Raw genomic sequence first — 13059 nt, 5'->3', positions numbered from 1 at the left:
TTATTTTTTTCAATGAAAATAAATAAGCATAATGTTGATTATTAAGTTTAGAGCTTCAAGTACATTTCTTTTTTTTTTTTTTTCAGGCCATGATATACAATAAAATCCTGCGTCTTTCTACATCTAATTTATCCATGGGTGAGATGACCCTGGGTCAGATCAATAACTTGGTTGCCATTGAAACCAATCAACTCATGTGGTTCTTGTTCCTGTGTCCCAATCTATGGGCTATGCCTGTTCAGGTAGATCAATATAAGTAAGATTCTTATTTGCAGAGGAAATAAGAACAAGAAGATATCAGTTTTAAAATTTATTGTTTGTTTTTTCATTTGTAATGGAAATCCAAATCCATGTGTATATCATTCACAGTGCTTGGCACAAAGATTTAGAATATGCTTTGTTTTATTTTTCAAAATGTGTTTATACACAGATCAACTAGGTAGCTGCCTACATGGTGTAATTTAAAATTCCAGGCTGCCTCTAAATGACTGCATCAGAGGTGACCTGAAGGGAACTTTCATTTTGATTGGAATTCCCAAAAAGCCTAATTGATTAGTCACTAAACTAATGTGCCGTTGCCTCCAGAAGGTCACTAATAAGCTGTTATCATTGGCATATAGGCACGGTTAAAGGCTTTAACTGTATGGATACAATTCATTAGTTGACATCTTGAGCTGTGATAAACTGAGCTATTGGGAAATTGAAAAAAAAAAACAACAAGAGAAGATAACAGGGTTAAAACCCGAGTTTTAAAAAAAGAAGAAGGTGACAAACCGGAGAGGCTAGGCCTACATGGTTCAGCCTTCGTTTCGGGAAATAAATTTAAAAAGGGAAGTAAGGTAAGATGGGGCACCAACATTAGCTTCTCCACGGTTTTAGTTAGACCTACCCTTTTTGTCATTAAGTGACTTCTGGGGTCATTGAGGAGCTGACGAGCTCAGATCACTTAGTCCACAAACAACTATCTTGTTCTCTTACATGATGATGCTGGTTCTTACTTTCTATCCCCCTTGCCTTGAAAAGCTAATACAGTTCCAAGAGAATATGGGATGTTACATTTATGGCGGGTGACAACATTTTCTAGAAAAATTTTGTGTTCTTTTAAAAATTCGAAGCCTGTTTCAGGTTGAAAGCATCCTTGGGACCACTCTGCAACTTCATGCAGTAAATTGGTTCGGCACCAGGTGCACACATCATGACACTAAAAATAAATTCCAGCTATTTAGCCTTTGCCAGATAAATCATAGTAAAACTCAACTGTCACAGTTGAGCTGACTTCCAAATACACTTAATATAATAATTAAGAAACACTGTAATTTCACTAAAAAATCCTTCCTTTCATGCAGTGGTCCCCACACCCCTATTCTTTTTCCCCTTGCCTTGTATTTTCCCTGCTAGATCATAATGGGCGTGATCCTGCTCTACAATTTGCTTGGGTCCAGCGCGTTGGTTGGTGCTGCTGTCATTGTGCTCCTGGCGCCAATTCAGTACTTCATTGCTACAAAGTTGGCAGAGGCTCAGAAGAGCACTCTTGTAAGTAACATCTTTTGGAAACTTTATTAGGAAAATCTAGTCATGCGGTTTTATTTTTAAAATATAGGAAATTACTACATACCACTCAGGATTATTTGGAAATCATTATATTTCATTTCAGTTCTTAGGCAGCAAATGGGAAATTTCTGGGCTGCTCAACAATTTTTAAAAGTGGATTTGACATCTAAGACGGAACGATCTTAGACTGTAAATGCAAGAATCCCAATGCCTGATGTTTTCACGAGTCATGATGTGATGAGGCTTTGGATCTTCTTGTAGATCACTTACCTATACTTATGGGTACTAGAGAACCCACTTGTGGGTACTTTAGATTACACGTACATTGGATGTCAATTACTGACATGGGAGAAATGGATCGAGGAACAAATGAAGGGTCAGATTTGGTGCTTCTGAAATTAAATGTCCGTAGGGTTGAATCAGACCATGTGATGAGCTATGGAGTTACACTGAAGTGTTTCAGTGGCAGCTGCTCTGCCTGAGTATGTTCGTGGTCAACTTGGCAAGCAAGAAAAGGCTTCATTATTGACCTTTTCTGGCTTCAATTTGCCATGAAATCATTTTATTTGAGCAAGAATTGGCTTCTTTTAAAGAAATATTTGCAAATAATAAAATTGTTGACAGCATGTTTAGAAATAAAGTTTGATTAAATATGAGCAAGGCTGTCTGTAAATCAGGCGTGAAATGTAGGGATGCTGCCACTGGTGGACTGTTTCCCAAGTTGGTGTTTCTACCGTGACAAGCAAGTCTTATGTCACACAAGTGGTTTTTATCACTTGTTTTTCTGCCGCTTCTGACGAGGTTCCTTATTATTTCTGTCTGAGCCATCTACCCTCTTTACTCCAGGACACGAATACAGAAAGGTGTGGAAGAGGGACACAAAGAGGGGATATGACAAACCAACATCTGACTTTCATTTAGCCATTCATACTGATTCGTTCACTCACCAAAGCAGTCATTGATAGGCCCTTAAGCCCTCAAGAGACAAAAGGGTGAATAAAATCAGATCATTTGCTAATGCCATTTGCGGCAACATGGATACAACTAGAGATTATCATACTAAGTAAGTCAGCGAGAGAAAGACAGATATCATATGATATCACTTATATGTGGAATCTAAAAGATGACACAAATGAACCTATCTATGAAACAGAATCAGGGACATAGAGAACAGACTGATGGTTGCCAAGGGGGAGGGGTTGGGGGAGGGACGGAGTGGGAGTTTGGGGTTAGCAGATGTAGCATTTATACATAGAATGGATAAACAACAAGGTCCTACTGTAGAGCACAGGGAGCTATATTCAATATCCTATGAGAAACCATAATGGAAAAGAATATAAAAAAAGAATGTGTATATGTATAGCTGAACCACTTTTCTGTACAGCAGTAATTAACATTGTAAATCAACTATACTTCAAAAAAAATCAGATCATTTGCTGCTTTTGCTTCCTTCTATCTGCCTTTTGCCACTCTGCAGATCCTTTTGAGAGTTCACAGGTGATATTGCACTTTCCTAGTAATTCTAATGTAATATTTGGAGGAAACTGAAACAGTTGACTAAAGAGAGGCTTTTGGATCTGCTACACATCTCTTTACAGTTAATCCAAGTGGTTAGCAATCAGTACCTCTAATTTAGGCCTTACACAAGAGCTTAGGAAGAAGGAGGTGGAGATTTCTTGAAGTTAAAAATAATAGGCTTGGTTTCAATAGGTGTCTTATGAAGACTCAATACTGTGCCCTCACTTTCCCAAATCAGAAGCAAACTGACTTTTCTTATATTCATTGTTTCTCTTTTTCTAAGTATGAGTGATAGTTCTGAGGGGAGAAAGAAATGATTTGGATATTAGAAGGAGCCATTGGAAGCCTCTTTATCATTTCCCTACATGTCTGTGTGTGTTATCTGCAGATATTATTCAAGGAAATCATGTGAAACTTAAGAAACTGCTTTTATTTAAACCAAAGCAACAGAGGCATAAACAGTTTTTAGGTGGAAAGAAATTTGAGGCCGTCTCATTCAACTCTTCATTTTCACACTGGAGGCAGCAGTACAGAGAGTTTCATTGCTTCTCCCGGGAATCTCACAGCCATCATTAGACTCAGAGCCAGGCAGAAATCACGCTCTCCTCAATCCCTATCTAGCATGTGGTATTGCCTCTCTGATTCACTTGGATGCAGCTTGCGTTGTTTTTTATTCCTTTCTTTTATAGGATTATTCCACTGAGAGACTGAAGAAAACAAATGAAATACTGAAAGGCATCAAACTGCTAAAGTTGTACGCCTGGGAGCACATCTTTTGCAAGAGTGTGGAAGAAACAAGAATGAAAGAACTATCCAGTCTCAAAACCTTTGCTCTTTATACATCACTCTCCAGTAAGTTGCTGTTGCTCTGAGGACCACCAAAAAACATGTGGTCTGTTCACTTTAACTTGTGATCATTGAGGCATTCTAGGCGTCAGAGGAAGCCCATTTATTTTCTCCATTTGTGTGGTCCAATAGCCGCTAGCCACGCGAGGTTATTTAAATTTAAAGAGCAGAGTTAGGACAAGCTAAGAGTCAGGTAGACCTGAATTCAGTTCTTTACAAATGTGTGTCTTTGCCATGTTACTTGACATCCGAAATCCTTGGTTTCTTCATCTGTAAAATGGGGATGGGGATGATTAGTAGTACTGATAGTGGAAACCCTCTTATCAGTTACAGTTGGGATGCATCATGGGTTTTCAGTAAAAATTTATTTAAATTGATTTGACTGTAATACTGTTGATCTTCTTGTCCCCAGACATCCTTAAAAATTATGTGAGGTTGTCTTCCCTGTCTCTTTGGGAGTTTATGTTATTATGTTTCCTCGAAGATTGCATGTGAAATGCCAGTTTTGAAAATTGAGGAGAAAACAGTGTCAGCATTTCCAGTTGAAAGAAGCCAAACTGCATTCACATAAAATCCTCTTTTCCAATGCACTTTCAAGACTTTTTAAATACAAAGCATTTTCTCCACAACTCTAATTTTTAAAAAGCAATTGCTCCAAAAATATTGTTTTTTTCTCAAAGAGTGACACTGAATACTCAATGAGTTCGTGTTAGTACAGTTCTTCTGAACTTAGCCAAACTACTCTCACTAATATTTGATTTAGTTTGTGTGTCAGTTTTGCTCATTTCTATTGTTCCCCAGACCTTCAACAGCTTAAAGTTTTGGAGGTTTATAGATTGTTTCCTTTGAATTCTAAAATACTTGAGTCCTTAGAGATTATAAACATTACTTTTGTGAAATGGATTTAAGGAGAATATTTGGTTTATATAGCTCATTTATTGTAGCCCTAATGCTGGATACATTAGAAATGAAATGGGGAGGAGATTTATCTTCCAGCTCCGCACCACTGCTAATATGGTGTCAAAACGCTGGAAGATGGAATGATCGATATTCACTTGCTTATATGATAGTACTCTAAGCTGCTGGCTCCTACAATATATTTCTCTCTGCAGTGGACTGAAGTTCTCATGGCGAGGATGGATACAGCCAGAAATAGTGATGATAATAATGATAATAACAAAAATATATTGAGATACTCAGCCAATTATTGCCATAAGTAGCTTTACATATATCGTCCTATTTAATCCTCACAACAGTCCAATGATTTTGATTCTTTTTTTTTTTGGCCACGCCACATGACTTGCAGGATCTTAGTTCCCTGGCGAGGACCAGGATCGAACTCAGGCCCCAGCATTGAAAGTGCAGCATCCTAACCACTGGACCGTCAGGGAATTCCCCAAAGATTTTGATTCTGTTATTACCTTCATTTTGCAAATTAAAAGATTAAGGTGGAGAGAGCTTAAGTAACTTGAATTTCCCCCAAATCATCCAGCTACTAAATGGCAGAGGTGGGTTGTTAACTCACCTTAACCCAGTTATGTAAGATTTGGGTTGGTTTTTGAAAGTCAGAGACAAAAGAGAAGAGGACAGAGGAGGCCATACTGAAAAGAAAAACAAGAAATCATGATGGTGAAAATGCATAATCGTGTTTTTATGATTATAGGCAGCAGGAATTCTTATATCGGGTGTAAAGTTTCACTTACACCACTTCCAAGTTTTCCGATTTGGTTACGTATGGTGTTGGTGGTGGTGAAGAGCTTCCATTATCTGAGTTGAATGGACCTGGCTCTAAATCTCAATTCTACCACTTCATAGCAGTATGGCTTTGACCAAGTTACTATTTCTATCCTCCAAGCCTCAATTTTTTCATGTGTGACAGTGGAAAATAACAATCTCTACCATGTAGGATTGTAGTAAGGATTAGAATAGATTAAGGAATGCTGCAGATGTTGATTGACTTGTTGATTGACTCTATTCTAGGCACTACATCAAGGGCTTCCTACTCATTGTTTTGTATAACGCACCTGGCAAGTGGGCTAGTGCTCAATAACCTCCCTCAGTTTCCTCCTCTAAAAATTGGTGTAATAAGAATAATACCCTTCTCACAGGTATATTGTGAGGGTCAAATGAGGCATTGGACGTGGCACTCTTCTGTCACTGTTAAAAATATTTTGTAAATAGTATTTGCAGAGTACCATAAGTTTAGACCAAAAAAAAGAAAGAAAGAAAGAAAGAAAGAAAGACAAATGTCAACTGTATAACATAGTGGTTACTGTTGGGTCTTAAGAGTGCAGGCTGATCTGAAATGAAATCCTGCCTCAGCAACTTGTCTGCTATACATCCTTGGTCGGCATTTGGTGGCGTCTTGGTTTCCTCATCAGGAAGTTGGGCAGTATTAAGCATACCTGGGGGAATTAAATAAGATAATGTATGTAATCTGTTTAGAAAAGCACCTGAAACATAAAGGCGCTCAATCTGTGGTATCGGAAAATATTGAAAAGCAAAGTTAAACAGGCTAAATACTAATAAAACTGAAGATCCATCTCTATGATCAGTGTTCTTGCCACTGGAGATGATATCTGAGGGCAAAAGAGATTCTGTTAAATCATTTCCTAATCTCCACTGCCAAATGGTCATGTGCTGTTCATGGATTTCATTTTTTGGCGAAAGACAAAGATACGATTTTATTTTTTCTCTCTTCACTTTGATAGAGTTTTATATGGAGAAGTGGGAAGAACATGAAGCTTTTGACTAGAAAGGTCTGGGTTTTATCCAAGCTCTGTCATCTCCTAGTTTGGAATCTTGCCTGTTACTCATCTTTCCTAAGTTGTTTCCTCATTATTGCGCAGGGTAGTTGTAATCATTAAATAGGAGAAGGTACTCCCATCATACCTCAGTAATTGTGAGTTGTTGAGTAGTGGCAGAGTGAAGTGGTGGTGAGTACGGTCTGAGGAGCCCAGCTGTGTGACCTCGGGGGTCTCATCCTCATCTTTATGACGAGGTAGGAAGGGTCCCTGATAACCTGCACTGGGTGCAGAGTGCCAAATAAATAGGTTTTAGTAAAATAGCAACTGCTCTCACTCTTCCTCATCAGGAGGAGATTACTTATTTAAAGATATTTAGAATGAGTTATAAATAATGGTGTGGAGGAAAAGAATGAAATACACTTAGAAAAAAAAGGTAATAATAGCCAGAGAAAAGTGAAGACAGAAACATGATTCTTCATCTGTACTGTTATGAGTCTCAGAGCCGTGTTTGGATTGCTGGTACCGTACAAGAATTCAGATTTGATAGCTAAGCCACCTCTGGGCCTTCAGAAGCACAGGCTGAGTCTGTACACGGTGGTAAGGACAGTTCATGAGAGCGGATCATGAGAGCTGGTGATAGTTTTTAGATGGACTGTCTTCTGAGAATCAAGAAAACTAGATTATAGTTCTTGCTCTGCCATTGCCTGGCCCTGTTACCAACAATGCAGTTACTTTTTGGTCCTCCGTTCCTAAAACTCTATGGTTTATGACAAAATAACTACAAATCATCAACTTGGCTTTTTATTTTTCCTATTACTTCCAAATGCTAGTATTTTAGCCTAAATATGAGTTTTTCTCATTTCAGTTCTGCATATTATGTTTATCAAGTGATAGTGCAATATATTCCTGGAGAGATATTTAAACTAGCAGAGGGCCCAGGATATGGAGCTATTTTATTAAACAAAAGGTCTATAAGTGAAAATTAATATCACTGCTGGAAGGAGATTTTTCACGTGATGTCAAATTCTTTTTATCTGTGCAATATCCCAATTTTTATGTTTTTAAGTTAGTTTAGTGGACCAAACAAAATACAGACCGTGAATACTTTGAAGAATGCATATGTGTTAAATTCTAATAACTTTATCTAAATTTTGCTCTTTGTAACATTTCATAAAAAAAATAATTTTTCACATTTTCTGGTTAAGTCTCGCCTATGGGAGTTCACAACTGTGAACCAGGAAATACCAACCGGGAAATGTTTGTGGACTCAAGACAAAAATGTTACTTAACGTACTTGGTCTTTCCTGTCTTCAAGGAAAGTTAGAGTAATAATTGATGATTAATTAAAGTTACTGAAATGTCTCACAGTTCACTGAAATTAATGTATTTGGTTTCTTTCCACAGTCTTCATGAACGCGGCAATTCCCATAGCAGCTGTTCTTGCTGTAAGCCACTTTTTCTTACCTTAAGAAATGGACTTAAGTCAGTGTTCAGAAATGACTTAGGAACAAGAATGGGTGGGTGGTAACATATATTACCTCACCTTCAGTTTTCTCTTTGCTGTCTCCATCGTGATAGTTCTAATCTGGGGTTTTTCATCCGTGGCACTGTGGACCTTTTTGGGCCCAATAATTAATTCTTTGTTGTGAGAACCTGTCCTCTGCATTAGGATGTCTAGCAGCATCCCTGGCTTCTTATTAGATGCCATTAGTACCATCAAAAATATCCCCAGACACTGCCAAATGTGTCCTGGGGAGCAAAATTAGCAGAGGTTGAAAACTTACTGTCCTAATCTCCATGACCTGGTTCCTGGACACTCTTACAAGATAGTGCTAGATCAACAACTGGAAAATGTTAAATGATTACATTATATTTCAAACAAAAAGGACAAACCCAGGAACTAGTATTATACTTAGAAATATTTGTAAATAAGTCTGCCTTGGACACCATTGTTGGCGATTTTAGGAAAGATCCACAATAGGGACCCTAAAACGATGGAATGTTTCCTTTTTTCTCTCAGAAAATTTAGTATTGGTTGGAAAGAGCCTGGGTAGGTGTTAAGAACTCTGGATTCTCTCATGGTTATTCCCCCATCTCAGTAATCTGACAGAAGTTAATTTTCTTATCTGTCAATAGAATCTGTTTTGCCCCTTTCACAAGTTTACTGCTAGAATGAATGTAAACCATTAAGTACTCTACCAATAGCAAGTGTTATTTTTCTTAGGGAGTGATTCGGATGAAGTAATTGTATTATATTTTTCAGAGTTGCAATGGACATATTGGCATAGTAGAATTTGTTAGGCTTGTAAAATTGAGCGCAAGTATTTGTGAACCTTTCTCTAGCTTTCTCTAAAATCCTTTCTTTGCACAGACATTTGTGACGCATGCGTATGCCAGCGGGAACAATCTCAAACCTGCGGAGGCCTTTGCTTCACTGTCTCTCTTCCACATCCTGGTCACCCCTCTCTTCCTGCTCTCCACTGTGGTCAGGTTTGCCGTCAAAGCCATCATCAGGTATGTGCTGGAGTGTCTGGAGTTCTTTGCTTGATTATAGAAATGCTATCTGTTCATGGTAGTGAGTTAGAAAAAGTATAAAAAGAACATCCAAATCACTGCCCAGAGATAACTTGTTAAAATTTTGGTATGCTACCTTTCAGTCTTTTATCTATTTCATACAAAAATAATTATTCTAAAATAAAAACTTTGAACTTTGGGGGGTTAATTTTCCCCTCATTAAGACCATAATACATTATGTTTATTGGCTACATGATATTCCATTGTTGGGAAGTATTCTAATTTACTTAATGGTTACCTCTTTCTTAGACATTTAGAATGTTTCTGTTTTCACCCATGTAACATAAATAATGTAAATTACATTTGAGAGAAGCATCTTTTTATCTTTAAACTTTTCTCTGATTATTTTCTAAAGTCAGATTTCTAGAAGTGGTGATACTTGTTCTAATAGATGCATCTTCTTAATGCCCTTGATGAGTATGGCCATGTTGTTTTCCATTGAAGGAGACGTAGGTCAAAATGTATACAGATTTTTAAGTTTTTTTTTAATGAATATGGCCATAATATTTTCCAGCAAAGCTGGGCCAGTTTATGTTTTTACCAGCAGTGATGGAGAATGTTCATATCAATACATATTTTCTGTTTTAATTTTAGTTTAATTTGGCCAAAAAAAAAAAATCCAGGCTCACAGTCTCTGAAAATGGAAAAAACTTTGCAAAACTGAGTGCAGTGTTTTGTTAATTTTAAGTATACTTCTATAGATTGCTAAGCAGTGTAGACTTTATCTCAGACTCACAATTTCCCATAAAAATAGACGTGGTCTGATAATGACCATTTCCTCACCATTTTTACTTGCATTATATAATAAATATGTTACCATACTGTATTATACTACCCTGTATATGCCATAGTGCCATAGCTATGTTTCAGTCTATGTTATAAACAAGATAGTCCTAAAGTGGTATCTTGCCTTTTGCTATAAGGTCTTATAAACCTCATAAAACCTCAGCGTGTTTCATAAACGGTCATTATCATATGTATATCTGGCCTTTGAAAGGAATGCCAAGATGTTTCAATACAGAAGGAAGATTGGAAAGTCGAGGCCTTAAATATACTAAGCATAGTCTTGTCATTAGCAGCAATGTAGAGCATCTACTGTAAGGTCCTTGAAAACAAAATACTTGCCCAATGTCTATGTATTGTTAAGCAAACTACTTTTTAATATTCAAGATACCAGAACCTCTAGTTTTAGGCAATAGTTTATATGGGCTTAACAAAGACTTAATACCAAATATCATTAAAATTCATATACCTTATCTAACTATAAACGAAGCTCTGATTTTTTACACTAATACCTTAACAAGATTTCAATCCTATTCTGTAAGATATGCTGTTAGTCACAGATTCTGGAGCTGTTAAGAGTTTAAAGCTCAGGCCCTCTGACCTCATCTGCCCTCATTGTCTTATTGTTCTGACTTCTGAAACACTTGTACGGATCACTGACTGATTTCTGTAGCACCACTTCCAAATTAGGCAGTGCTCTGGAAGGGAAGCGACTTCAAACAATAAAACTGATAAATGGCCAGAGTCTGCTATTTTGGTTCTTATTTTCATTTTCTCCACTTAATAGCTGTCCCTCTCACGGTTGCCTTTTTAATTGAATTTGACTTTGTGCTACAAGTCAAATAGAAAGCAGTTGATAACTAATAATAGATCAGTCCTCTGAAATCAGGAGGTTACCAAGCACCGAAAGGACTTTTAAGAGATGCTGTGAAAAAAAATTAATAAATCTAGGAGTGTGGGTTTTTCCCCAAGTCCATAGTATACAATCCTGCTGTAGTAAATCCTAGTAAAGCTGAGGGTGGATCGTAATCACTGTATATTTCTGCGTAAAACTCTCTCTTCCGTACATTCCAGGGAAAAGGCATTTGCCAGTTTGATAAAGACCAGTCTGTTTTCAGGGCTCAGCTCCAGATTTTCCCAAGCCATAGGCCAAATAGAATCAGCTTATAAAAACTTGCTTCTCTAAAATGAATTTCAGTGGTTGATTTGTGGGTCCTAGGGAGATGACCAGTCAACAGAGGAGGCCAGTCCTTTTTCCCACTGTGTGCCGGTTCTCGGAACCCAAATGAGCGTCTTTCCCAGTGTGGACTGGGCTTGGCATTTCCTTCTCTGCCTGGGAACCCGTGACCAGGCTTTAATGCCAGTTGGCCCACAGCGAGTTGAGCAGCCTGTTTATAATCGGAGACTTCGGTTAGCTGATTTTGAAACCTCCTCTTCAGGACTGTGGAAGTCATAAGTTCTTTGCTACGCTCTGAGATGCATTCAGAAATTTGGTGGGTTAGAATAGGGTGCAGCATACTCCGCAACTTGTGTTACGTGTGCCTGTAAGAGATGCGTAAACTTCTCTGCTGGAGGAAGATTCCATGCCGTGTAAAATTCGTTGCTTCGAGAAAATTCTATGCTTTCTTTTAAAAATGTTTAGCTTGTTAGAGAGAATTGTCTTTTGTGGTGCTCACTGGGTGGGATCTTATGTATACGTAATAAAATGCAAGAAAGAGGCAGTTAAGATTCAGGTTATCTCCTAGTAACCCCAGCACCCCACATCATTTGAGTTTTCTGGACCTTTTATGGCGATGTGTTCGTCTACATTTGCAAAACGGAGGGAAGAAATGAAGAAAAGTAGGAAAGTCACTAGTTTCTAAAATATTAAAATATTTGAATTAGTGATTTTTTCATGATGCTTGCTTTACTTGTCCTCTTTGCTTTATTTGTAAGAAAATAGTTTATGCGTTTTGCTTTTCTGGAGGAAAAGGTTAAGTCGCTATATTGTATCCTTTATAAATAATTTGAGTTTAGGTTTCTGGTACTTGATGTACAATGCAGTATCTATATCCAGAGATGTTATTTACCAAGGAAAAAAATGTGTAAAACTAATCCCTTGCTTTGGTGGAAGATAACTCTGTGTCCTTTCTCTCATTTACCTCCCAAAGGAAAGTACCCTTGGCTAGTCTACTGTGATTACCTTCAATCAAATAAATTGTTACTATATTTATCGTAGAACATGCTCACAGGTTGACCTGGCCCACATTTACAAAACTTTCATGGTTTCCACAAGAAAACACATAACTGCCAGCAACAAAATCAGTTGTTTCCCCCAAACATAGCACCTGTCCAAGGTACTCAAGCTGTATATAAACACCCAAACTTGAAAAGTGAAAAAATATCATCGGTAACAAAACCTTAAATACTTTGATGAATTACCTAAACAAATGAGAAATTAGTAAAACACTAAACTTAAAGGTGATGGAGGCAGGATAGGGAATTGTTTGGTATCAAGTTTACCTGTTTTCAATACCTGCACAGCCATGGAATACTCACTGTTCAACCACAAGCACATTATTTGGTGCCTCTATGGCTCAGCTTCCTTACTTATCAGATGAGCATCATAATGGTTCCTGCTTATGGTGGTTGGGAGAATTAAATGAGATAATACATGAAAAATGCCCAGCACATTGCCTATATATTTTAGATATTTAACAAATCTCCATTTTACTAATTTAACACCATTTTATTGAACTCCGTTTCGTGCTTCAGGGATATATCTTTCTGTGGATCCACATTCATTTATTAAGCAGTTCAGGTACCTTGCTAGGCATTGGGGATGGCAAAGATGAAAGATGGAGTGAGGGCTTCCCGGTGGCGCAGTGGTTGAGAGTCCGCCTGCTGATGCAGGGGACACGGGTTCGTGTCCCGGTCTGGGAAGATCCCACGTGCTACGGAGCAACTAAGCCTGTGAGCCATGGCTGCTGAGCCTACGCGTCCGGAGCCTGTGCTCCGCAACGGGAGAGGCCACAACAGTGAGAGGCCCGCGTATCGCAAA

At 38.0% G+C, this 13059-nt stretch overlaps 1 protein-coding gene across 8 annotated transcripts in view; it reads left to right on the top strand.

Moving 5' to 3' along the window:
* Window positions 1–13059, top strand: part of ABCC9 (ATP binding cassette subfamily C member 9) — a 149419-nt gene that overhangs the window by 26526 nt on the left and 109834 nt on the right. For all 8 annotated transcript variants that reach the window (XR_003791130.1, XM_029205509.1, XM_029205513.1 and 5 more), the window contains 5 exons: window positions 87–242; window positions 1399–1533; window positions 3759–3921; window positions 8067–8107; window positions 9034–9176. Coding sequence is in view for 7 of the 8 variants with exons in the window: in XM_029205509.1 (XP_029061342.1) it covers window positions 87–242; window positions 1399–1533; window positions 3759–3921; window positions 8067–8107; window positions 9034–9176 (638 nt within the window). In the remaining variant the exon portion in view is untranslated. The remainder of the gene's footprint in view (window positions 1–86; window positions 243–1398; window positions 1534–3758; window positions 3922–8066; window positions 8108–9033; window positions 9177–13059) is intronic.

Source organism: Monodon monoceros, unplaced genomic scaffold (assembly GCF_005190385.1).
Source record: "Monodon monoceros isolate NGI ecotype Baffin Bay Population unplaced genomic scaffold, NGI_Narwhal_1 Super_Scaffold_6, whole genome shotgun sequence".
Lineage (NCBI taxonomy): Eukaryota > Metazoa > Chordata > Mammalia > Artiodactyla > Monodontidae > Monodon > Monodon monoceros.
Note: the sequence above shows the minus strand (reverse complement) of the source record. Positions and strands in the feature narration are given on the sequence as shown.